The 27,821-nt window shown below is 36.9% G+C and overlaps 1 protein-coding gene across 4 annotated transcripts in view; it reads right to left on the bottom strand.

Annotated features, from left to right (window-relative positions):
- Positions 1 to 27,821, bottom strand: part of LOC150097209 (lysosomal alpha-glucosidase-like) — a 284,573-nt gene that overhangs the window by 144,567 nt on the left and 112,185 nt on the right. For all 4 annotated transcript variants that reach the window (XM_090407697.1, XM_090407698.1, XM_090407699.1 and 1 more), the window contains 3 exons: positions 25,804 to 25,914; positions 8,747 to 8,863; positions 1,308 to 1,513 (listed from right to left, as the gene is read on the bottom strand). In XM_090407697.1, coding sequence (XP_090263823.1) covers positions 1,308 to 1,513; positions 8,747 to 8,863; positions 25,804 to 25,914 — 434 coding nt within the window. The remainder of the gene's footprint in view (positions 1 to 1,307; positions 1,514 to 8,746; positions 8,864 to 25,803; positions 25,915 to 27,821) is intronic.

Genomic DNA, 27,821 nt, shown 5'->3' with positions numbered 1-27,821 from the left:
ACTGATTAGAATTCTGTGTGGTATCCTGTCAAAGGCCTTAGCAAGATCCAGTAGAATCACTATAAACCCATTACCCTTATCCAGTTCAGCCGTCACTGTGTTATAAAACGTGAGCAAGTTACTGAGGCATGACCTACCCTTCACAAAACCATGTTATCCCCCATACAGTATCCCATTTTCATCTATCCAATCCTGTATATTTCTCTTGACTAATTTCTCCAAGACCTTGACAACGATTCCTGATATGTTAATCGGTCGGTAATTTACAACAGCAGTCTTGGAACCTCCTTAATGCAGTGGAACTATTTCCCCCTCTTTCCACCCTTTCGGGACTAACCCAGACCCAAGACTCAAATTAAACAAAATGGTCAAGGGCACTGACAATTCTTTAGCCGCTTCACGTACGATACGAGCTGGTATACCATCCAATCCCACAGATGTATTGACATTGAGGTTTTGTAATAGACTACTCACCTCCACTTCATTCACCACAATTCCTGTATAATTTATTGGTTCATTCATTCCTGCAATATCACCACTTAATATCACCACTTGGATGATATATTCTTGCAAAGTGCTCACTCAGTAATTCAACTATATCAACTGATTCGGTTACCTCCCTACCATCGGCATTCTTTAAAATCATTCTGCCACATACATTTTTTCTTTTACTTGCAACACATCGAAAAAACTGTTTGGGATTCTCTTTAGCCTGCATGGCTAATGTTCTTTCATAATCCATTTTTGCTTACCACACTCGTTACTCTTCTGGCTTGCGCTTTATACCATTCATGTGCGTGCTGGTCACCTTTCTCCTTAAATTCCCTCCATAGTTGTTTCTTTTTTTGAAGCTCAAGCTTAATAGTGTTATTCATCCAAAATGAATAACATGCAAATTCATCATATTTCAAGACATTCAAATAACATGAATAAAATTATGCAAAATTAAGTACTGTGACAGTTAATCAAGGTGATGTAGAATGCCAGTATGGGAAAAAGATAATGGATGTTGGTTTCATGTGAGAAAAGTGTCAAGGATGAAAAGATTTCAAGCTGTGTTCTACACTGATAATGGAACTTAAGTCCAGGATGAGGCTAAAGATTAGGATATGATGGATGACAGAACTGGTGTTGTAGGGCATACTGCAAAAGTGGGCAAAGTAGTCCATAGGATTAGTTGGGTACTGAAGAAGAAGAAACTGACAGAGGAGACAGGGAAGTTATTTCATATTAATATCACAATAGTTAATATTTCATAAGAAGAAAATAAATGTTAAGAAAATTCTATACTATCAAATATTACTCACATATAGGTTGCTTTAGCTTCTGTAATTCCATATAAGTTATGAACATTATAATGCTCTGAATAATACTGCTTTGCAGTCATGCAGAGTGTTCTAACACAAAGTGGATCTCCATTTCCGGGAAGATATGGCGGTTGTTCTAGAGAGGAATCAGATGGGCATCCATTTACAGTTCCATTATAGAAGTAATTTGATGGCTCATTCATATCCTAATCAAAAGGAAACTGTTAGAAGGAACATTTATATATCATTTCATTAACATTTAAGATTAAAATTAAAATTTTAGGCAAGGTATAATTACCAAGTGTGAAATATAGCACTCCTTTCTTTCAAATAACTTTCAATTCAGATAATTGAGCTTAAAACCAATTGTGTTTTGAAGACAGCATTTTTAAAACATGGCATGTGTGTTTGTGCATGCATGCATTTTCAATTGAAAATATTTTCTATAGCAAGGGAAATATCAAATTAAACCAAGTTTGCAAATATTTCAGAATCTTCCTTAATGAAAGCACATCTCCTTGCAGATATGTATAATGCTATGCATTAAGGAAACAGCCACTACCCAGTCCGATTTCGACCTTTATTGAGGTCTCATCAGTGAGAGCCAGGTGGTGAAACTAAGGCAGAAGCCATGGAGAAGTCATATTTGCCTATACGAATTGCCATTGCCAAAAGGTGTACCACCTTATTATTAAATTACTCTGGATTTAGAGAAAGATGTTGGAAGTTTTTCCCCACTTGGTTAGACTATAATAAATTTAGTTTAATCCTTTACCCAAGTGTAAGCAAACAAAGTTTGCACCTGAAGTAACTTCAGGACTGAGGCAATTCGTAACAAACTCTCATCATTCCTTGTCTTAGTATCTCCCTTAATGCAAAGCACATCTCCTTGTGGATATGTATAATGTTATGCATTAAGGAAACGGCCACTACCCAGACTGGTTTCGACCTTTATTGAAGTCTCATCAGTGGGAGCCAGACCCAGATGGTGATACTAAGGCAGAAGCAATGGAGAAGTCATATTTGCCTATACAAGTTACCAAAAGGTGTACCACCTTATTATTAAATTACTCTGGATTTAGAGAAAAATGTTGAAAGTTTTTTTCCATGAGATCTCAATAAAGGTCTCATGGAAAACCAGTCTAGGTAGTTGCCGTTTCCTTAATGCATAGCATTATACATATCCACAAGGAGATGTGCTTTGCATTAAGTGAGATACTAAGGCAAGGAGTGATGAGACTTGGTCCACCTTTGCTACGAGTTGCCTCAGTCCTGAAGTAACTTCAGGACTGAGGCAACAAGTATAAGCAAACTTTGTTTGCTTATACTTGGGTAAAGGATTAAAGTAAATTTATTATAGTCTAACTAAGTGGAAAAAACTTTCAACATCTTTCTCTAAATTCAGAGTAATTTAATAAGGTGGTAAACCTTTTGGCAACTTGTATTGGCAAATATGACTTCTCCATTGCTTCTGCCTTAGTATCACCACCTGGGTCTGGCTCCCACTGATGAGACCTCAAAAAAGGTTAAAACCGGTCTGGGTAGTGGCCGTTTCCTTAATGCATAGCATTATACATATCCACAAGGAGATGTGCTTTGCATTAAGTGAGACACTGTGACAAAGAGTGATGAGATCTTGGTCCACCTTTGCTACGGGTTGCCTCAGTCTTGAAGTTACTTCAGGTGCAAACTTTGTTTGCTTACACTTGGGTAAAGGATTAAACTAAATTTATTACTGTCCAACCAAGTGGGAAAAAACTTCGAAATAACTTTCTCTAAATCCAGTGAAATTTAATAATAAGGTGGTATTGATGGGCAAAACTTTTTGGCAACTTATATAGGCAAATATGACTTCTCCATTGCTTCTGCCTTAGTATCACCACCTGGGTCTGGCTCCCACTGATGAGACCTCAAGAAAGGTCGAAACTGGTTGGAAGCTTGGGCGATGAATGGCAATGCTGCAGCCCGTGAAGTTTTATCTGAGGATTGGCTGTTGCTGTCACCCAGGGCTTGGTGGTGACAGCAACATTCCAGGTAAGCGGCTCTGCTTGGTGGTGGGGGATCCTGCCACGGTGTAGAGCCAACTCATTATTGGGTGATCCGGGGGATTTTACGAGTTATTGAGAGGTATCCCTGCACTTAAACAAAGGGAAACCGGTTTGGGTAGTGGCCGTTTCCTTAATGCATAGCATTATACATATCTGCAAGAAGATCTGCTTTGCATTAAGTGAGATACTAAGACAAGGAGTTGTGAGAGCTTGGTCCACCTTTGCTACGAGTTGCCTCGGTCCTGAAGTTACCTCAGGTGCAAACTTTGTTTGCTTATACTTGGGTAAAGGATTAAACTAAATTTATTAAAGTTTGCAAATAACATTTCCTATCCTATGGATCTGTACTTAAGTTTTTAAATTTCAACTATCAGTGCACCAAATTTAGGTTTTGACCATCAATTAGTTTATTAAACGATTTAGCCTCTCAGGTTCAGTATGAATCCAAAAATTCATGTGAACTGAACTTCATTATCATCAGAAGTAGTGGCAGCCTTACATAAGCACTGCGACACTGCAGCACCCCAAGGAAAAAATGAAAAATTTAAATTTTGTTTGTGTTTATAAATAATAACAATGCTTACAACATTATATAAATGCAATACAACACGTTAAAGGTTACAGCTTATGTTTTGACATTGATTGAATAGTTAATAATTGGAATTGTTCGATTAATGCTTTAGATTACGAAACAGATGAACTGCGATCTAACGCCGATATTCGTTGGCCCTTGTCATTGCACATTATGTCATTCAGACACTGCCCAAATGGCAGTGTATTTTTAGTATCCTTGCGCACGTTATTTCTGTGAGATATGGGCCGCCACTGATAAGAAGTAAAGAAGGAAAGAAAACATGCATTGGAAAATTGAAGTGCTATTTTCTATGTTATATTTATAAAGGATATGAGGAATCAAAAATATCCATGACAAATTTTTTGTAGCTAAACTAACTTAGGGAAACTAACTGATAGTTACCACCTTAATATTAATTTAAGTGGTAACTAGATATGATATTTAACATTGGGAAATGTTGCCAAATATCACAGAAGGAAGTAGCAAAGTTTTTCACTTATTCATAAAGTAAATAATGCTTGACAAGAAATTGTATTCTTGCTTTTATCCTTTCGTTTGCTGGTGAAGATACTTCATGAGCAAACAAAATATCACAGTCAAATGGCATCCGGGAGGAATAACAGTAGAAGGAATCAGTGATAATGCAATGACGCTTCTCTATACAAATGCCAGAAATATCAGGAATAAAGGGAATGAATTGGTGACATAATAGCTGAAGCCTCATATATCCCTTGTTCACAGAAGTTCTCATATGACTGGCTTAAACAAAGGTCATCACTTCATGGTCACTCTTACCATCCAGAAGAAGATGATTAGGCATTCCATTTACAATCACCTCCTTTGATGATATAATCAAATCTAAGACTCTGAATCCTCGTGTTCCTTCTCTTAGGCTGTTTACATACAGCAAAGATATTTGTCCCTTAAGAACTCAACAAATTCTTTCTCCTTATTCCCTGATGCTATTTCATCATTCCAATCAGTACTGTTGTAATTGAAATCATCCAAAATTATTAGCTTTTGCTAGCTCATTAAGCCAAGTTGTCTATACATTTCTTTGTCCCCTGCTCTCTACATTTCTCAGCCTGTAGCAACACCTAACCAAATATCTCATTTTTTTAACCTCCACTTCACTCAATACTGCTTCAAAACTATGGCCACTTGTCTGGCCATAGTTTTGACCACACATTATGTCCACACAAGGTTGAGATACAAGGGGGAACCCCTTGTGTCTTATCCCTGTGTGGACATAATTCCCCTGCTGACATCAGCAGCACTCCTCCTTCCTTCTTGCCCTTTGTATCCTATCCTTCCATTTCTATTCCTGTCAAGATATCATTCTCATCCAACCGTGTTCACTTATTCCAACTATTTTGGGGAAAATAAACTCAATCAACACAACAATTTAATTTCCTTTCTTTCTGATACTCCTGGAATTCATAAATAAGCATAATTCACTTCTTGGTCTGTAACCAGTTCTACTCATGCTGCCCCTCTTCCATGACTTCTCCACACTTGCTGCTATCTACTCACCCTTACCCTTTGTCCCATATACCTTCCTGGACTGAAGAACCCCCCCCCCCCCCACACACACATATTCCAGGCTGTTTCATCTCTATGCTGACTATTCCCACGTCTCCCTGACCTTCCTGGTCCACCCTGTTTCCCTGTCCAGTTTGCATTCCTTTTGTCATCTCCATTCACATTGGTCTCATCTAGTCTACTCTCTTGCTCATTTGCATCATCTCTGACTTCCACTGATACCTTGTTTGCATCAGCTCTGACTTCCACTGATACACTTGTTTCCTACAGCAGCCTTTCCAGGTGACTCACTCCAAAACCATTCAGATGCAGAACATCACTCTTATAGAGTTCCATTCATCCCTTAAACTTATCTCACACATTCACAAACTGCATTCCTTTCCCTTCCTACATTTATGCTAACTTTTCATTCAAGATCAATTTAATGTTTCTTTCTATTACAGTTTTGTTTAGATTTTGGTATTTCTGATTGTAGCTCATAAACTACTTAGGTGGCAACTACTCAAAAACCAAATATTTCAACCATGTAGTGATCAGATATATCTCTAGCCACTGTCTCAAATCCTACCAGAAGTGTGAAAGTTAAGAGAAAGGCAAGACGTGCAAGAGGATAAAGTTGATCTTTGGAAAAATGGGTGATGGCAGCTAGCTGGATGTTAACATCCAGCTAGCTGCCATCACCCATTTTTCCAAAGATCAACTTTATCCTCTTGCACATCTTGGGTTGTATAAAGTTCCTTGTGCCTGTAACTTAGCTTAGACAGACTGGTATATCTTTTAACATCTACCTTGAAATATATAAAAACCGCATTAATAATCATCTATATGGCAAGTCAGGACTAGCATATCATACTCCTCTAGATAATCCATCACAGGGATTAAAAGAAAACAACCATGCTGCAGAGAAGTCACTATAAGCCTGGGAGACTATTCTTGAGATTAACATTGGCTATGAAATACTTCTCTAACCTCAACAAGTATGACTGCATTGATTTGTCAAAGATCTGGGAGACAATCATTCTAAGACCATTTTTAGCATAGTTTCTCTTAATAAACTTCATATTTATCTGTTTCCCATAGAAAACCCCTTGAATAGTCACTTTTCAGTTACAATATGAATCATTTCTACAACAGCCTACTTGAATTCTGTGTTTTACCATAGTTATAATTTGTGCTCTGAAGATGCTGGTTAGAAATCCAGCAAAATATTAGTAAACTCAGTAAATAAATTATTTATTTTCTTCTGGTGGTATTTATACTGTGAAGCCAATCATGAACAGTATTGTTGAAGTTGTTGTTAAGCTGTTGGAGAGGCTAATTATGATCTACTAGTACAGGACATCATGTCTTTGTTCAAAGTAGGTCTTGCTTTAGCAATTTGCTCACATTTTATAATAGAATGACTGCAGAGTTGGATAAAGGTAACAGATATACTACAATACTTTTGGATTTTGCCAAGAAATTTGATAGAATTTCACATGGAGGTTGTTGTACAAACTCAATGGTATACAAAATAGGCTTGTGATATAATAGGTGATATGGCTGACTCAGAGAGTAATGTATGAAAGCGCCCAGTCTGAGAGAACGAGAGTGAGTAGTGGAGTGCTACATACTCAGACTATTGTTTTTAACTTGTAATTAATGATATTGGAGTTAGACTAGTAATATACAATTGTTTGCTGATGATGTAAGATTAGGAAGGATGATAAGGGAGATTCCAATATAGAATCCTTGCAAGATGATCTGGAAAAAACTGCTTCTATGGTCAAATGATAATGAATATCAAATGAATTTCTAAGCAAGGTTATGCAGTTTGGACTGAAGATATTGCAGGCAGAGTATTAAATTAATGGAAATTTGTTACAAGTGGTCCATGAAGTTAGTGAGCTGGGTTAATGGTGGACTGAAAGTTAAAGTTTAGGTGAATAACTGCAATGTAGAAAAATATATTAACTTCTAGAATAAATTTATTCTGGCATCATACAAAGCTTTGATAACACCACATCTGGATTAGACTACTTTGCTCAGATATGATCACCTACATTCAGAGGTGATATGAAGACATTTGATAAGATTCAGTGAAGGCTACCTGTTCTTCAAAGTTTGAGTAATAGATGGAAGAGTAGAGATATGATAGAAATATGTAAGTTGGAAAGGAGATTTTGTAGTAATATACAAGATTTTACAGGGACATCCCTAGAAACTGAGTAATGATATAGTTTGCCAGTCTGGTTAGACGAGTGATTAGTGTACTCGCTCTCCAACCAACAGGTGACAGGTTCAAATCCTGCCATGGGCATGGATGTTTGTGATCGTCTTTAGATGGGAGATGAATTTCATTACTTGGTGTGATTGAAAAAGTTCTATGTTTGGTCTCTAGAGGGGTTTCCAGACTATGTAAAAATAAATAAATAAAACATTACAAAAATATATATAAATTTGATAAAAAATGGCAAAAAATCTTAGCCTTCCACGATACAAATGTACTATAGGTTTATAATAACCTTTCATGGATGGGCAAACTACGCATAAAAAAAGTTGGAAAGCATGTAAGGTTCTTCTCATAGCATATAGTGAGATGTGGAGTGTGTTACCAGTGGATGTTGTGAGTTCATCAGTGAATATTTTCAAGATATGATAGGATTACCATGGAATTCAGATATTTTTTAGGTAAATCATTCATAAAAGGTTGTAATCTTAAAGCACATTTAGTACTTGGAGTTGGGATAGAATGCAGGATGGTAGCAACATCAGGAAATGAAATTCATCTGCCATCTAAAGACATCCTAATTTTCTTCTAAATTGATCTGTGATTTTTAGGTCTCTAATTTGATCAGCTCTGAATGCAGAACTAGTTTGACTGAAAGATAACACTTGGACAGCGCAAGTGCTATCTTTCAGTCAAACTAGTCCTGCATTCAGAGCGATCAAATTAGAGACCTAAAAATCACAGATCAATAGAAGAAATTGTGGATAAGCAAGTAGTAATGAAATCTATTGCTGTATTATTGGAACACCCAATTTATATCCATTCCTAGAAATTATGATGATTATTGACTTACACTACCCATTGATATATTGTAAGCTCAGTTCTGGTTTTAACTGTATAGGAATTCCAAGAAAAACAAGCAGTAAAGATATTAATCTCTCTTACTGAAGACTGAAGGCAAACCCTTATACAGCAGCAGCTGAAAATATAATAATTAAGAACAGCAGATTTGATCATAAATCCTAATTCATATGAACAACAACTATTCAAAACAAAATATACTTACAATCCAGGCTCCATCATATTGTACCAATTTATGAAAGTCTGCCATTTGTTTAGTCCAGTATGTTGTGCTATTTGGATTTGTAAAATCAGGGAATACAGTATTCTCTGTATTCCATACCTATATGAGAAAAGAAAAATAAAACATCCACTGTTATATATCATGTTAAACAGCTTTAAACTGTGAGGCTCATCCATGATTACCTGTTTAAATCCAGGTAATAATTATCACCATTCTTACTATAAATTAAACAAAAACACATACCATGCTTACATAGCAAACACTTCAAATAACTGAGATGGAAACTTCTAATCAAGTATCATCACAAATGGAAGGAATAATATTTATATACTTTTCTCTAGATTTAGCTTATGTAGCAGGATTTTTCTTAACTCAGAAAGTGAGTTTGTTCTGGCCAAAAGATATATGACTCAGCCCGAGAACATGTAAATGACTGACAAAGTAATAAGTTTAAGAAGAGGTATGTTAGGTAAGGTTATTATTATTATTAACATCAGACCTTGATGTTGTTGTTGTTTTTTTGCCCAAAAATGAATGTAACAAAAATAACCAACACTGAATTTATAGGTTGTAATAGTTATTTAATTAAACCTACTAGTTTTGCTACATATGCTAGCGGCTTTGTCTGGGTTAGGGAGACAAACAAATATACAATAAGCAGTAAATATGAATCATTACATAACTAAAAACTGAATATGTAGGAACCATTATTACACAAAAATAAAAGTAAAAATAGAAACACGTGGAGAGTGGAAGCTGGCACGGGTCAGTCATTGTTCACAGGTGTGCATGATAGTATGCAGAAAATTTAAAGTCTGATGTGTTGAAAGATCTAATAAGTGACTTCCAAATGTCACATAAAATTGTTCCTTGGTTTCTATTGAGAGTGCCTCCTGAGTGGATTACCATTGTAGCCTCTTTGATGGTGCATTGAAGTTGCCTTCTATGTAAGGCATGGAGCTCTTGTCCCATTCAATATTGTGGTGAGTGTGGGAGAAATGCAATGTCAGGCCTGAGCTGTCGTCTCTGTTGTTATTGACATTTTTCCAATATGCTCCTTTTGCCTTATTTCTAAACTTTTAATGTTTGCCCTATGTAAGTAACAAGAACATGGAATATTGTAAACTCCAGGATGATTGAAAAGGTTGTGGTCCTTAGGTGAGCATAACAGAGTTCATACAGTCACAGTGGATTTGAAGATTTTGAATTAGGAGATTTTGAATCTCCTAAAATTTCATGACACAAGAGTGGCGTGAAATTTTAGGAGATTGGTAATTTTTAAAGAAAGTGTATTATAAGGGATGGAAACCGAGGCTCTGTAGTGAATGCCATAGATCTGTTGTGAAAAGGGAGTAGAGAATAGTATTCTTTGTACCATTTTTTTAGAATATCCATTGTTGACCAATAGTTGGAGAAGAGAATGTCATTCTTGTTTTAGTGTTCCTTCATCTCTTATAATAGAGTTTGCTCTCTTTTCAGCATATGTACAATACCTAATTTTTGTAATATATGGTGCAACGAAGAGAAATATAGATAATGACTTGTATGAGTGTGCTTATGATATATGTTAAGAGAGATGCCTCCATCTGCTTTTTTCAAAATTAGAATGTCTAGGAAAGGTAATTTTCCTTCATTTTCAAGTTCTAAAGTGAATTTGATTTTATTGTGGAAGAAGTTAATGGATGAAAGAAAATAGTGTATAACTCAGCCACACTGTGTTTCCATATTATAAATATGTTATCTACATTAACCCATACGTTATATATGTTAACCCACTAAAGCGATGGTTTAGTCCATGAATAAGTCAACAAATGGAGGAGATAGAATGAGAAAATCTACAAACAACTATCTAGCCTTGCAACGGGAAGCCCTCCATCTCCTCCATGTGCTGACTTTTATTCATGGAAAACTTTGAAAAAGATGTCTTTTTATTTCTACAAATCCTAAACCGAATTCAATGCTTACACACTTGAAGTGCTCAGATCTGGTCACTTGGTTTTCAATGTGATGTATAAACATTGAAGGAGGTCCACAGATGAGTGACTAAGACAATATCAGGACTCTGGAATGCTGGCTATGGAAAGAGGTCATAGGAATGTGGATTGCAGTGTCTGGTGAATAAGAGGAAAAGAGGTGATATGATAGAGATATTTAAGTTAGTGAGAGAATTTTATTGGATTAATCCAGATGAAATCATAAAAAGAGGAGAAGGCAAGAGGGGAAAAACTAGAGGTCATCCCCAGAAGCTATGTAAGAGTGTGGTGAAGAGGGGTGAGGAATAGATTTTTTTTACGTGGAAAATTGTTAGTGAATGGAACGCATTACCAGAATGAGTTATTAATGCAAGGAGTGTTAAGGATTTTAAGATTCAGTATGATAAATATGTTATCAGTTGAATGAACCTCCCACAATGAGTCTGCCGACTCCATGGAAGGTGCAATAGTAATAATAATAATAATAATAATAATAAAATCATTGAAATGAGTGAAACATAGTTAAATAAAGATGATATCCTAATGGTAATAGAAATGGAAGGATACAGTGTTTTTTGCGAGGATAGAAAGGACAAGAAGTTCCACTGTTATCTGAAGTCAATCCGAGGTTTACATATTCACTGCCACTCTCCTCGGGCATAGTTTGTTACCGTATGCCAAGCACTTTCACTTTTACAAGGTCAGTACGAGTTATCTCGTAGCTGGCTTATCAGACAGAATTTTGTTTCATAAGCCAACTATGAGTAATCTCATATCATCCCCCCCCACACACACACACCTATGTCTTACATACGCTAACAACTGTGTAACTTGAGTTCAGACGTTCAGCATTCAGTGCAGTAAGGTTAATTGCATCTAGTCTTACAATTATTTAAAATTATCTAAATAAAAACCTTCAATTACGCCATAGCCAGTAAAAGAAAGCTTATTGATGAAGAATTAGAAACTTAAGCTAATATAAGCAATGATGAATGGAATGAATTATTTGGTTCCAATTCCGAAGATGATTATAATCCTACAGACGACTCTAGCAATGACTCAGATGATGATATATTGTATATAAATATATGCATATGTTGAAAAAACTTCAAAAATTGTTTTATTTGCATTAATTAATACACAGTTTGTGCAACAATACCTCTTATAATATACTATATGTTTGCTGAAATTATTTTCCTTCTACCAAGTCCCAGCCGTGCTCTCTGCTTTATTCACAAGCCAAGGGTCCAAATTAACGTGCTTATACTATGGGTTAACCCATGTTTAGCATTGGGGGTTGGTAATCGACATACGAGTATATTTGTAGTTGGCTTGTGAGGCTCATATACCAACTATGAGTATACTCATAGTTGGCAGCAAACGTGTTAAAAGAAATAACAGGGCATGCTGATATAATTTTGGTGGGAAGGATATGTATTTAATATGAGATCTTTTTCAACTTTCCCCAGTTCTCATCTGCAAATGGATTACAATGTATTGCCAGCTCCACTCTGTGGTACAGCTAAAATACTATGAGCTCGATGAAGTTATACATCAGTCTATCTTGCTTTCTCTACTGTGGTAGCCAAAATCAGTAATGTTGGAAGATTCAGAAAGAGAAGTGATTTAATCATATTGTGTGAATTAAAGAAGAAATGACAGACTTTTCCCCAATAGTATAAGACTATTCCTTCACAACCATTCTGTAAATTGTTATAATAATTCAATGCTTAACTTATCAGATGACAAGTTGACTTCAGTTGCTCAAGACATATTCATCAGATACAACAACTCACGGAAGAAACTGATGCAAGACAAAAGCTACAAAAAATGTCTGTTTTAAATACTGCAGTCTATCCTATGAACTTTTCTTGGTTATTGGCAAACCATATCTCAATACCACTACCACGAATACAGACATTTCTGATGAATTAGCAAATGGAGCTTTGGATCAACTAGCAAGCAATGAATTTGAAGAATGCACATCCAACATTAAATGACTTTGGATCAAATTTCCAAATGCTCCCTGGCCAAAAAACAGGGTGCCCAGTATGCTTGATCATGTAACATCACATAATAATAAAATGTCAGCTAAATGGAATCATTTTCTCCTGATTCTAGCTTGTACCATAACCATTCATAAATCTCAAACAGGACACTTTTCAATTTGGTTGTGTATGAATATGAAAAGAACCATAAGCAGTCATTGGATTAAATTGATTTGTCCACAGTAATTGATATAAATGAACCCTTCATCATTTCATCAGTGGCAAAGACCTTTCACCATGGACTGGGAAATGTGCAATTAATGAGGCCTCTCCAAAAGAAGTTTGAAAGGTTAGCGAGAGATCCATTGAGAACCATATAAGACTTGATTTTGTCAAAGTCAGAAGAGAGTTAATAGTTCTTTTCTTAATTCCCAAAGTCTTCAAGCTCACTTCAAAGTTCTCACAAATGCAGTTACTCAGTTACCACATTTGTATTATTTAATACAAATTCCTATCATCCATCGGTAAATAATATTATTTACTGATAAATGATAGGAATGCCTGTAGGCATCAGGCCAGTGAAAGATATTAATGCTGCTGAATGTCATTTGCCTAACAGACAAACTGTTCTTAACATGGTCATATACATTTCTCTCAACTAATCAATTGAGGATATCATAGATTTCATCCAGTTTGTTCTTCTGCCTTATACCAACTGATGGTGCTGCACTCTTGGAGAAAAATTATCATCACTAACAGTGATTCTAAATAGTGACTTCAATGTTAATTTCTATTATCCTAATTTGCAGACCCTTGTCAAGTTTCTAAAAGAGAACTTTGACCTCACTATGAATACCGATCTTCATATAGCAATAACAAGAAGTACTTCTAGAGATGCAGTATTCCAGAAGACAAAAAATGATAATTTGCAATCACAAGTTGATCTCATATTTTAGTTACCACCAATTAATTGTATCTTGTGTTCCTGAAATTGAAAACTAATAAATCACATTAAAAAAAAATATATCTTTGCTTTATTTCACAAAAATTAAATTCTACAGAGATGTTTCATATAGAACATCATTCATGCATGCAGTGGCGCACCCAGAGGGGGGGGGAAAGGGGCCCGGGCACCCCCCCAAAGAAAAGGCAAAAACACTAGAAAATTTTCCAAAAATCTTTTCCTAATTAAAATTCATTTTTTTTATTTATGTTGTGTCGTGTCTTCTATTTCTATACTACTTATGAATTAGCGATCACTGCAGATGCTCAATCATAGGTTGTATGCGATGCATAGTGTGTATCCACAAATCGTCTACTCAATTGCCCCCACCTCAAGGTTAAATCCTGAGCACCCAGCCCCCCCTCCAAGATTAAATCCTGAGTGCGCCACTGCATGCATGTCTGGCACATATGTTTTTTTTTTTTTTTTTAAAGTACTGAACTTTCTCTCTCTCTCTCTCTCTCTCTCTCTCTCTCGGATCTCCTCATGTCTGAGAACTCGTGACCTTCCTAATGATGTTTCACCATTTCTTTCTCTCCTGTGCTTCTCTTATTACTTGTTCTAGTTTAAGTCCACTGATTCTTGATATTTGGTCAATCCACTGTTGGGGGATTTTCCTCTTTTTCTTTTCCCACACGGTTTACCCTGGATGATTACTTTTTCAGACAGTTGCCTTCCCTTCTACATATGTGTCCAAAATATTGCAGTATTCCCTTTTCAATTATGTTTATCAGTCTTGTGTAGACACTCAGTTCTTTTAGATACTTTTGTCTGTTCGCTTTTCTGTCCAAGACACTCTTAACAATCTTCTCCAGCATGAGAGCTTGAATACCTCAATTCTTCTTCTGTCATCTTTTGTCATAGTCCAAGACCCGAAAGCATAGAGAAAGATCGAAAAACCTAAGGTTTATTATTATTATTACTATTACTATTATTACGGGCGACTCCAGGGAGACCTTAGACTCATCAAGGGAGGCCCTAAACATCATGTCCACACAACTATACGACATTCTCACAGTATCTATCATACCTTGCCTTGAACTCACTCACTGTCATAGCACCCACAACAGACTCTGGCAGCTTATTCCACTCATTTACCACTCTAAAAGTAAAGAACCCAGCTCTAACACCCCTGCTAACCACACTCTTGCCCAGCTTCCATAGGTGTACCCTAGTTCTCCCACCACCAATCCTGATCTCAAAAATATCCTCTGAATTAATCCTATAGAAATCCTTCAGCAATTTGAATGTCTCAATCATATCTCCCCTTTTCCGCCTATCAACTAATTTCTGCAACCCACAAATCTTCAACCTGTTCTCATATGGTTCATTCCATAGACCTGCTATCATCTTAGTCACTCACCTCTGGATCCTCTCCACCTCCTCCCCATCAAGAAGGAACCTAGGTGACCAAATCTGGACACAGTAGTCGGGATTAGGTCTTATCAAGGCTCGGTACAGAGGTACAATAACTTGCTTGTCTCTGCTCATCAAGGTATTTTTCAACAACCAAGTGAGTTGATGAGCTGATTTAGCTAATTTTGCAATGTTCCCCTAAACTTCATCTCCCTATACACCAATACTCCCAAGTCCCTGGCCTCATGAATCTCCTGGAGTTTCTACAAGCTTAATTTTCGTTTTTTTGGGGTTTGGAGATGTGCTTGTCTTTCGCTTTCTTAGCTAGTGCTATTCTTCTTCTTATCTCTTTTTTACATCCATTTTTTTTGTTATTATCATTCCAAATTAGTTGAAATGGTCGACAATTTCAATTCCTTCTATATCAATCTCTTCTGCATTGTTTAAAATCATTATTTTGGTTTTATCTTGATTTATTCATAAACCGTGGCTTAGGCTTTCCCATTCTAATTGATTTAGGATGGATTTTAATTCCTGTTCACTTGTTGCTATTATCACTGTGTCATCTGCATATCGTAGGTTAGTGATTGTTCAGCCACCTAATTTTATGCCTCCATTCCACTTTTCTAGAGATCTTTTCATTATAGTTTCGCTGTAAAGGTTGAATAGTAATGGTGAGAGTAGGCATCCTTGTCTTGATCCTTTTTTAAATTGGAATGCAGGGGACAGTGAGTTTTCAATTCTTACTGTTGCTTGATTTCCTTGATATAAGTTCTTCATGAGGGTTATTAGATGGTTTGGTATTTCTGATTCTTGCATGATATCCCATAACATATCCCACCTCATGCAGTCAAAGGCCTTGGAGTAATCTATAAAGCATAGATAAAGGCTTAAGTTGAATTCCCTTGCTTTTTCAATTATTTGTCTGATGTTAGATATATGATCTCTAGTCCCTCGACTTTTTCTGAATCCTGCTTGTTCTTCTGAGATCTGATGGTCTATAAAACTTTGTAATCTCTCCTTAATAATGTGTAGTAAAATCTTGCTACACATCATTAAGGTAGTGAGATAAGGACAATGGTGCAGTAGTTTTCACCATACATACTACAAAAAAGGCAATCACAAGTTGTTGTGATTGCCTTTTTTGTAGATTGGGATAATGGTGGAATTGGTCCAGTCATTTGTCCATCTTCCAGATTTTGATGCACAAATCATGTATCCAGTTGACTGCATTCTCTCCAAGGTTTTTCAACATTTCAGCTCGTATTGAATCAGGACCTGGGGCTTTGTTTATCCTTAATTTTTTGATTGCTTGTTCCACTTCACTCTTGAGGATCCCTGGTTCTGTTTTTTCCATGTTTTCCATAGCTCCTTCGTCTTCTTGTTGAATAGCAGGGCCCTTGTAAAGCTTGGCACAATACTCTTTCCATCTTCTGGCTATATCATTAGTGTCATTTAAGATCTTCCCGTTTTCCTCTGCAATTATATTAAGTTTTGGTTTGAATTGTTTGGTTATACCCTTAACCTTCTTGAATAAATCTGTTCTTTCATTAGAGTTAGAGTGTTTTTGAATTTCTTATGTCTTGGATAAAGCTATTTTTATCTTTTTGACAAGATTTCTTAATAGCTTTATTCAGGTTCAGGTAATTTGGGTTTTGCCAATCTGTTATTTTAATTTACTTCCTTTTTTCAATTAGTTCTAGGGTTTCTTTTGTATCTATGGACTACCATTCTTCTTTTTTATTGGGCTGATTTTGACTGCAGATTTTGCAATGGTTTGTTTTAGGTGTGTCCAATTATGATTCAATGCTTTGTTCCTGAGGTGTGCTTTTTTTGTTTCTTGAGCTCTGATTCAATGACCATTGTAAATTTATTTCCATTTATGAAAAGTCATATCTTTTGTTGCTGTTAATCTTGTTTGCTTTCAGATGGATCTTTAAATTAGAGATTAATAATTGATGATCTCATCCGCAATCTGCACTTGACAATGTTTTGGTGTTATTGATTAGTATCCTCCATCTTCTGTTAATTAAAATGTAGTCAATTTGATTTTTACATTGATTTCCAGGTGCTATCCATGCGTATAGTCTCCTCTTGTGCTGTTTGTACATAGTGTTAGTGATTGGTAATTCTCTTTCAATGCAGAACTCCAATAGTTTTTTGCCTTGTTCGTTTCTAATTCCCAGTCTGTATTTTCCAATGATTCCATATTATTATTATTATTATTAAACAAGACCTCATGGAGTCAAAGACTCATCTAGGAGGTCCTTTTATCTCACACACATCTCATCATACCGGGTCTTAAACACATTCAAACTCCTTGCAGACACCACACTCTCAGGCAAGGCATTCCAATCATTCACAACTCTGCACGAAAAAAACCTGCCTCTCACTCCCCTACTCACACCCTCTTTATACAGTTTCCAGGGATGACCTCTGGTTCTCCCCTGATCTCCCACTATTCTCTGTAGAACTTCTCCACCATTGATCCTATAACAACCCCTTACCAATTTGTAGGTCTCTATCATATCTCCCCTCTTCCTTCTCTCCACTAGACTCTGCGGATTACATCTTTTCAATCTTTCCTCATACTCGACATTCCAGAGGTCAGAAACTACCTTAGTCAGTCGCCTTTGGACCCTTTCCAACATCTCTTCATCCTTCTGAAAACCAGGTGACCAAATCTGGGCACAATAGTCCATGTGTGGCCTAATCAAAGCCTTATACAATGGAACAAGAATCTCCCTACTTCTACACATCAGTGTCCTCCTCATCATTCCCAGAAGTCTTTGTGTTGTCTTCACAATTTTGGCGATGTGTCCCCTAAATTTTAGATCCTTATCCACTATCACTCCCAGATCTCTTATTTCCTCTACTTCCAACAATATATTCTCACCAAGCATAAATTCTGCATCCCATCTTTGTTTTCCAAATTTTAAAACCTTACATTTTGCAACATTGAACTCACATCCACATTTCTGTGCCCAATCACTCAATTTATTCAAGTCTTCTTGCAAGGCCACAACATCTTCACTACTCTTTATGGTTCGTCCCAACTTTGCATCATCTGCAAACAACTGAATATCTCCATCCAAATCTTCGCCAATATCATTAATATACAAGTTAAATAGTAATGGCCCTAAAACAGATCCCTGAGGCACTCCACTAGTGACTTTCCTTTTCCTGGATATTGCACCCCCACACACAACTTGTTGATACCTATCAGATAGCCAGTCTCCAATCCAATGCACTAATCTAATATCCAACCCCATCTGCTCTAATTTGACTGTCAACTTATCATGAGGTACTCTATCAAAAGCTTTTGCGAAATCCAAGTATATTACTGTGTATCCTTCTCCTCTGTCCAAGGAAGCAGTCACTTTATTGTAATAAGTAAGTAGATTACTAAAACACGACCTCCCTTTAGCAAATCCATGCTGTCCATCAAAGATTATACCATTGTTGTCAACCCAACTCTGGATCATAGTTCTCACAAGCTTCTCCAACAACTTAACCACAACACCTGACACACAGATAGGCCTATAGTTTGATGCTTGAGTTCGATCACCTCCTTTATGAAGTGGCACAATCTTGCCCTCCTTCCACTCTTTAGGGACTTGACCAAGTGCAAGACTCGTATTAAAAAAATATGTCAAGGCAGGTGTCAACTCTCTGGCACATTCCTTCAGAATACGCGGTGATATATTATCAAGTCCCACAGCCTTATTTACATCTAGTTTACTCAACTCCCCAAACACCTCTTGCTCACTTACAGTCAGTCTCTCCTCCCCATCATCAACTGCTCTTAATCTCTCCATGAAGTCATATTCACAAGATTGAAAGATCTTTATGAACTGCTCATTAAGTATCTCCACCACACATTCTGCAACAGCTGTCTTTATACCATTTCCTCCAATGAATGTCATCCTTCCATAATCATTCTTTCTTTTGCTGGCTACATATCGAAAGAACTCCCTAGGATTCTTTTTAGCTTCATTAGCTAACTGCTGTTCATACCTCTCTTTAGCTACTCTCACCAACCAAGTCACTCTCCTTGCCTGGTCTTTGTAGAACTCATGAAATTGGTTACTTCCACTTCTCTTATGCTGCCTCCACAATGCCCTTTTTCTCTGTATTGCATGTTTAATCTCTTTATTCATCCATTTCACACCTACCTTATTTAACCTTCTCACCCGTGGTATACATTTAGACATTGCATCCACTAAATATTTTTTGAAAATCCCCCAAACTGCATTGATCTCTTTTCCAGCTAACTCCTCATTCCATGCTACACCTGCAAGCTGTCTCCTGAGCTCTTCATAATCACCCCCCTTGTAGTAGTTCCACATATACCCTTTTTTCACAGGGGTCCTTGCAGTGCTGGCAACCACCCAAGTAATCACCTCATGGTCACGTTCACCAATTGGTGGATGATTTGATACCTCATTGATAATTACATCCTCCGATGAGATGACCAAATCCAAGACCCTTAATCCTCTTGTGCCCTCTGTTACATACTGTCTGAGATAGTTATCCCTCAAAAACTCAAGAAACTCATTTTCTTTACTTCCAGTTGCTATCTCTTCATTCCAGTCTATATTGCCATAATTAAAATCACCCATAATGATCACCCTTTTCTTATTTGCTTGGCTTATTTGGCTATACATTTCACTATCACCACCATCCACATTACCAGGTCTATAACAACATCCCACCAAGTATTTGATTCTATTCACCTCTATCTCACACCATACTGCCTCAAAACCACTGGCCCCATTTCCCTCTTGCATCTCTACCTTGTATGGACATAACTCTTTCTCTATCATCAATAGCACTCCCCCTCCCTTTTTACCCCTTCTATCCTCACGAAACACATCATACCTTTCCATCTCTATTCCTGTCAGGATGTCATCCTCATCTAACCATGTCTCACTTATTCCGACAATCTCTGGGTGCACAGATGCAGTTAGTGCAACCATTTCATCCACCTTGTTTCTTATACTTCTAGCATTGGTATACAAACACAACAACTCATTTCTGGATCTACAGCTAGTTCCACTGATACCACTCACTCGATGTGATCTCTCCATGCTGGACTGGGGCCATTTCCCTTTCTGCTTCTTCATTTTAGAACCCTTTGCAATTCCATCTGTTTCCTTTTGATCCCTGATCATCCCATTACTTTCCTGCCTACACATGCTCTCACCTCCTCTTGGAGCATCCACCTTTCTCACGCTGTGTATCCCTGTCCACCCTGAGCCTCCCTGTTTCCCTGCTCCTCTTGCACACCCATTCTCTCATTTTCTATACTCATACCACTCACTTCCACATTCATTTCCACTCCTTCAATCTCTCCTGTCTTACTCTCCTGCTCTTCCACATCACTCCCCTCTCGATCTGATTCATTCTCTCTATTCACTTCTCCACTTTCCAGCAGCAGTCTCTCCAAGCGACTCACACCATAACCACTCAAATGCAGTCCATCGCTCCCATACAGCTCACTTCGTCCCTCAAACTCATTCCACACATTAACAAACTGTACTCCCATCTCCTCACACATTTCAGCCAGAATATCATTCATAATCCTTGCTCTCCGCCTCATTTCACCACAATCATACCTAGGCAACACACTGACCACCCTTCCTGTCACACTATTCTCCTTTATCTTTCCAAGCAGTCTCCTGACATTCATTTTGACATGCTCTTTGTTCTCTCTCAAATCATTCATACCAATTAATACAATTAACTCTTTTGCTCGTTCCCGCCTCATATTCAATGCCTCGATCACTCTACTCATTTTACCGCCTGGAAAATATATAAGTGATCATCATGTCCATTGAATCCCACCTTAGCATTGAAGTCTCCTAGAACTATTCAAATGTCCTTTCTTGATATTGTATCCATAGTTCCATTTAGGTCTTTGTAGAATTCCTCACTTACTTCATCTTCTGCATTTGATGTGTGTACATAAACTTGTATCAGCATTGTTGGAATTGGGTTGGTGTTTAATCTTACTGTTATGATTCTGTCACTGAGTGGGTTGTATCCTTTTACTGCTTTACTTATGTTTTTATTAACAATGATGCCAACTCCCTTTTCACTGTCATGGTCTGGACCAGAGAAAAACACCTTGTTTCCCTTATGTTTTGTAAAATGACCACATTCTTTCCAGTGAGTTTCAGCCAACCCTAAGATCAGTATCTTGTTGTCTTTCATTTCATTCTGTATTATGTCTAGTTTTCTGGGTTGCAGGAGTCCTCTGATGTTCCATGTTCCTATCTTGAAGGTCTTTCTGAGAGTTACTTTATAATGATTTTTTGATAACAAAGTCAAATTTGGTCTTTATTGCACATTCCTTTCCCCTCCATGCTTAGAAGTACCACCTTGGTGTGCCAGGCTGGCTGTTGCCCCTTTGTTATAAGTCTGCATCATCATGAAGGTTATCATGGGATAACAGTAGAGTGGTTTCCTGTTGCCTTCTCTACTGGAGTATCCTGGTCAGAGAGAGAGAGATGAACAGTTCGTCATAGCCCCCAAGGTTATCATGTTGGAGCCAAGTCAGTCCTTTGGATCTCCACTTCTTATAGCATGTATACTCTTGTAGTATACATGCTATACTAAAACAGTATATATGCTATACTAAAACAGTATATATGCTATAACCCAAAACAGTATGAGTGAAGAATCAACAGATGATGTACATATGAACAGTGGTGGCTCGTAGCTTGAAACTGTGGGGGCGCTGCAACTTTCAAAATATACATACACATGTTTATTAAAGAAAACTGTTTTTAAAACTAAACAAGTACTAAAAAACAACACCCGACAAGTTTCGTTAGTCATCAGACTAACATCTTCAGGGGTAAAGAGAACTAAAAGTTTAAAGCACAAACTTCCAGAAATTATGAAAAATTGTTCATTTGTTGGTATTGTGAACATCTAAACAGTTCAAACAAATGAACTAATTTTCATAATTTCTAGTAGTTTGTGCTTTAAACTTTTAGTTCTATTTACCCCCTGAAGATGTTAGTCTGATGACTAACAAAACTTGTCGGGTGTTGTTTTTTAGTACTTGTTTAGTTTTAAAAATAGTTTTCTTTAATAAACGTGATCACAAAACCGGAATAATTATATTGAACTTCTTAACCACAGAAACCTCCACAAGAAAAACAGTGTATACCTGTTTGGATAAAATATCAAAATTATGGTAAAAATTAAAAAAAAATTAAACATGAAAAAATATTGTTTATTATCGATAAAATTATACAGTTTGGTATAATTCAAAATTATGTAAAAATAAAATATATTCTTCTTGTTTTGTTTCATGAAAAAATATTATTTATTATTGATTATTATGGATATTAAAATAAAATCCATTATCACAACCTCAATAATGTTCTAAAATAAAAACTTTAACAAATGTTATGTCTTTAATTGTAATGTCCAAATATTTAAAGAGACGGAGTAAACATGATAAGCACTACGAACACTCTACTACTGGCACAAACTGCATATAAACAACAGTGGAACTGCGCAACGGACAGTGCCACATTACGCTAATAGCTTGCATCTCACTATGACGTGCATATGCTTGTGCACATAGCAATATGGCACTGTGTGCTTACCACAGTGTCATATTGCAATGTGCAATATGAGGAGGGCTAAATATTGCATATAGCAATATGACTCATATTGCTATGTGCCTCCTTATATTATTATTATTATTATTATCTCGGGGTCCGCACGGTTAGCCTAGTGGCTATGCGCTTCGCAACCATATGCCTGGGGAAGGAGTGTCCTAGGTTCGATTCCCGTCTGTGACGTGAGGAGCTGAAGGATCTTCCTCAGCCATAGCCAAGTTAGCCAGTCTTGGGCGTGGATAGCAGGGATTTTTCCCCAGTCTATTCTGGGGTTTTTCATCCCGGAAAGCAGGCAAACTGGCCTTGAGAACTCAACACTACAGGCCATAGGATACACCGGGGCATAAGGCTGACCACCTTATCCTGTAAACGGAGTGAGGTCCGATGATCAATGGACCCTCGACACCCCAAGGTAAAAGAGGGTATAAGGAAGATGAGATATATATATATATATGAAAAAAACAAACATTAAAATTCATTAGGATCATTATTATCTCAGGCAACTCCAAGGAGTCGACAGACTCATCGAGGGAGGTCCTAACATCATGTCAAGAGCAACTATTCGACATTCACACAGTATCTATCCTACATCACCTTGAACTCATTCATGGTCATAGCACCCACAACAGACTCTGGCAGCTTATTCCACTGATTCATCACTCTCTAAGTAAAAAACCTAGTTCTAACACCCCTGCTAACCACACTCTTGCCCAGCTTTCATGTATGGCCCCTAGTCCTCCCACCACCAATCCTATTCTCAAAAATATCTTCTGGATTAATTCTATAGAAATCCTTCAGTAATTTGAATGTCTCAATCATATCACCCCTTTTCCACCTATCAACAAATTTTTACAACCCACAAATCTTCAACCTGTTCGCATAAAGTTCATTCCACAGACCTGCTATCATCTTGGTCACTCGTCTCTGGATTGTCTCCACCACCTCCCCATCAAGAAGAAACCCTGGCGCCCATATCTGGGCACAGCAGTCTAGATGGGGTCTAGACTAGTCAAGGCTCGATATAGAGGAACAATAACTTGTTTGTCTCTGCTTGTTAAAGTATTTTTCAGCAACCAAGTGATTTGATGAGTTGTTTTGGCCACTTTTGCAATGTGTCCCCTAAACTTCAACTCCCTATCCACCAACACTCCCAAATCCCTGGCCTCATCAATCTCCTGGAGTATGGTTCCACCAATACCGATATACTGCGTCTAATTTTTTCACTCCAAAATGAATAACCTTACACTTTGCCACATTAAATTGACATCCATTTTCCCTAGCCCAGTCCTCCAAACTATCCAAATCATCCTGCAAAATTTTGACATCCTGTGCACTTGCAATTGCTCTACCCAACTTTGCATCATCAGCAAACAAGTGAACACTCCCTCTCAGATCCTTTCCTATATCGCTAATGAACAAATTGAAAAGTAGTGGTCCAAGAACAGAACCCTGCGGCACACCACTAGTCACAAGCCGTCTTTTGGACTCCACTCCTGAATAAACTACTCCCTGGTATCTCTCCATCAACCACCCTCCTATCCATCTCACCAACCCTATATCCATCCCCAACTGCTCCAGTTTACTGATTAGAGTAACACGTGGTATCCTGTCAAAGGCCTTAGCAAGGTCCAGTAGAATCACTATAAACCCATTACCCTTATCCAGTTCAGCCGTCACTGTGTTATAAAACGTGAGCAAGTTACTGAGGCATGATTTACCCTTCACAAAACCATGTTGTCCCCCATACAGTATCCCATTTTCATCTATCCAGTCTTGTATTCTTCTCTTGACTAATTTCTCCAAGACCTTGACAACGATTCCTGATATGCTAATTGGTAGGTAATTTACAACAGCAGTCTTGGAACCTCCTTTTTGCAGCGGAACTATTTTCCCCTCTCTCCCAGCTAAAGAATTGTCAAGGGTACTGACAATTCTTTAGCTGCTTCATGTACGACATGAGCTGGTATACCATCCAATCCCACAGATGTATTGACATTGAGGTTTTGCAATAGACTACTCACCTCCACTTCATTCACCACAATTCCCATATAATCTATTGGTTCATTCATTTCTGTAATGTCACCACCTGGAAGATATATTCTTTATTCTTGCAAATTGCTCGCTCAGTAATTCAACTATATCAGCTGATTCGGTTACCTCCCCACCATCGGCATTCTTTAAAATCATTCTGCCATATACATTTTTTCTTTTACTTGCAACATATCGAAAAAACTGTTTAGGATTCTCTTTAGCCTGCATGGCCAATGTTTCTTTCATAATCCTTTTTTGCTTTTCTTACCACACTCGTTATCCTTCTGGCCTGCACTTTATACCGTTCATGTGCCTGAAGGTCACCTTTCTCCTTAAATTCTCTCCATAGTTGTTTCTTTTTTTGCAGCTCAAGCTTAATGGTGTTATTCATCCTTTTAACCCCTACTTGATTTATTAATCGGACTCTGGGTACACAGTCAGCCATCGCTTCATGCAGACACTTCTTTACCGCCTCCCATGCACTATCAACTTCTAGCCCTTGCAGTTGTACATGCCATGGCACTGAACCAATCAATCTCCTAAGCTTGTCATACTATTGCCTCTTCATATTGAGATGCCTCCTCATATTGCACATATTGCTATGTGCAATATGAGGAGGCATCTTGTAGCACTTAGGAGGGCGAAAGATGCTAGTCTTTTGCCCTTCTAAGTGTTACAAGATGGATTTTTATTATGTTTTTATACAAAATAAGAGAACTGTATAGGATTTTTGATGATAAAATTAAATATTACAAGTAAATATAAATAAATTAATAAATATATTTATATATTGAGAAAAATTGGGTGTGCTACAGTTCCGCAGTGCCTATGCACAAGCCGTCCCTGCATATGAATATAAAAATAGCAGTTATAAAACACAAATAAAATAAAAGTATACTATGAAGTTGGGATGCTGCTGGGTTGTCATGTGTACTGCAGGTTTTTTAGTTCTTTGACATTTACTGTGCATAACCTTTTAAAGTGTTTATTTCACAAATTAATACTTGATGATAAACAGAAAATATGGATAAAAATATTAATGACTTACTTTACCAATAAACAATTGTCCTGTACTATTTTTAACAAAAATATTCATGGCAATACCATCATCATAAGGAGAATAAGTACCAGCTGGTTCTCCATTACTAATTCCAGGATCCTGAAAATAAACACAACCATATTTTCACATTTGTGACTACACATGTTAATTGTAATTCTTTACATAATGTGCAGATGTTTGCCTAAGTCATTAACATGTAATTTCAGATTTTTCAGAAAAAGTGCCATAATTGAATAATTTCTTCATGTATAATAAGCTGATTAACATGAAAGAGATAGATTTGTGGTGAAAGCCAGTGTGCAGGGCCGTGCCAACCCGAGGGTGCCAAGGGTGCACCGCACCCTGGCGGCAGCATTGATAGGGCGACAAGAAACAAATATCAAATATTTATTTTATGTAGCTAATATCTAATTTGGGTTATAATGCAGTATAATCATTGATAGTAATAATATTCATTCCTAAAATGTTAAAAATAACTATATGAAACTATGTATTCTGTGTTGAATTTTTTCTTGACAATTATTCATAAGACTATTACACTTTTTTATAAAATCTTTATCAAGTAGCTTTATTTTTATCCTCCTACATGTTTCGCCAATCTGTTTCTATTGGCATCCTCAGGGAATACAAATCAATAAGCACAAAATGAAGGTTACAGACTAGGTTATAACCGATGGTTCTAAATCATACAAAAAATTGGTATTGTGCGTGACAATGTGCGTGTCTCGTTAACGTGATTTATTCGTCCTATATTCTAGACGAATAAATCACGTTAACGAGACACGCACATTGTCACGCACAATACCAATTTTTTGTATGATTTAGAACCATCGGTTATAACCTAGTCTGTAACCTTCATTTTGTGCTTATTGATTTGTATTCCCTGAGGATGCCAATAGAAACAGATTGGCGAAACATGTAGGAGGATAAAAATAAAGCTACTTGATAAAGATTTTATAAAAAAGTGTAATAGTCTTATGTATTCTGTGTTTTTAATAAATAAGACATGTAACTTTTGGTTTGCATAAATTGTTATTTTATTTATTGTCATAAATGCTACATGCAATTTCTTTTAGTTATTTTTTTAAGGGGTGGCTGATAAAAGTTTGCACCCGGGTGGCAAATACCCTTGGTGCGTTCCTGCCAATGTGGACCTCTTCAATGAATTATGTGACATGAACATATGGCATTAATTACTTTATGCATGGAAGCGACAATTAGATTTGATCAGTTCAGTTTTACATGCATTAGTTTAATATGGTTTAGTGTTTTTATTTGTTTACTTTATGGCAATCATCTTAAAAACATTGATCCTATCTTCAAATTTGCAAAGAAATTATATCCTTGTTTAATCCATTATCTAAGTGCACGTAAAATGACTAGGTGACTTGTATATAGAAGCTGATGACTTCACATCAATTGCATTAGTATCCCATAATGTAAAGCATACATGGATATGAATAATATTATACCTTTTCCATGATGCATAATATTATTCATATCCATGTATGCTTTACATTATGGGATACTAATGCAATTGATGTGAAGTCATCAGCCTCTATATACAAGTCACCTAGTCATTTTACGTGCACTTAGATAATGGATTAAACAAGGATATAATTTCTTTGCAAATTTGAAGATAGGATCAATGTTTTTAAGATGATTGCCATAAAGTAAACATATAAAAACACTAAACCATATTAAACTATATCAAAAACTATGTCAATAGTCAAACCAGTTTCAACTTATTGAGTCCCCATTGGTGCAAGCCAGAAATCTAGGTTGAATTAATGCAGAAATCACATATCTATACAAGCAGTTAAAAGGAGGGGTTTCTGAAAGAGAAGTAAGGTAGCACATTTTTTTTCTTGAGGATAGTTAATAATAGGAAGTTGAAATTATACACCAAGAAATAAGTGAATATGCACTAAAGTCTATCAATTCATCAATACCAGTACTGAAGAAGTCTGTGCTCACACCCAGTAACCAACATTGCACTGCCTGCT

This window comes from Typopeltis vanoorti, chromosome 17 (genome assembly GCF_054136105.1).
Source record: "Typopeltis vanoorti isolate ZY-2024b chromosome 17, IOZ_Tvanoo_1.0, whole genome shotgun sequence".
Classification (NCBI taxonomy): Eukaryota; Metazoa; Arthropoda; class Arachnida; order Uropygi; family Thelyphonidae; genus Typopeltis; species Typopeltis vanoorti.
Note: the sequence above shows the minus strand (reverse complement) of the source record. Positions and strands in the feature narration are given on the sequence as shown.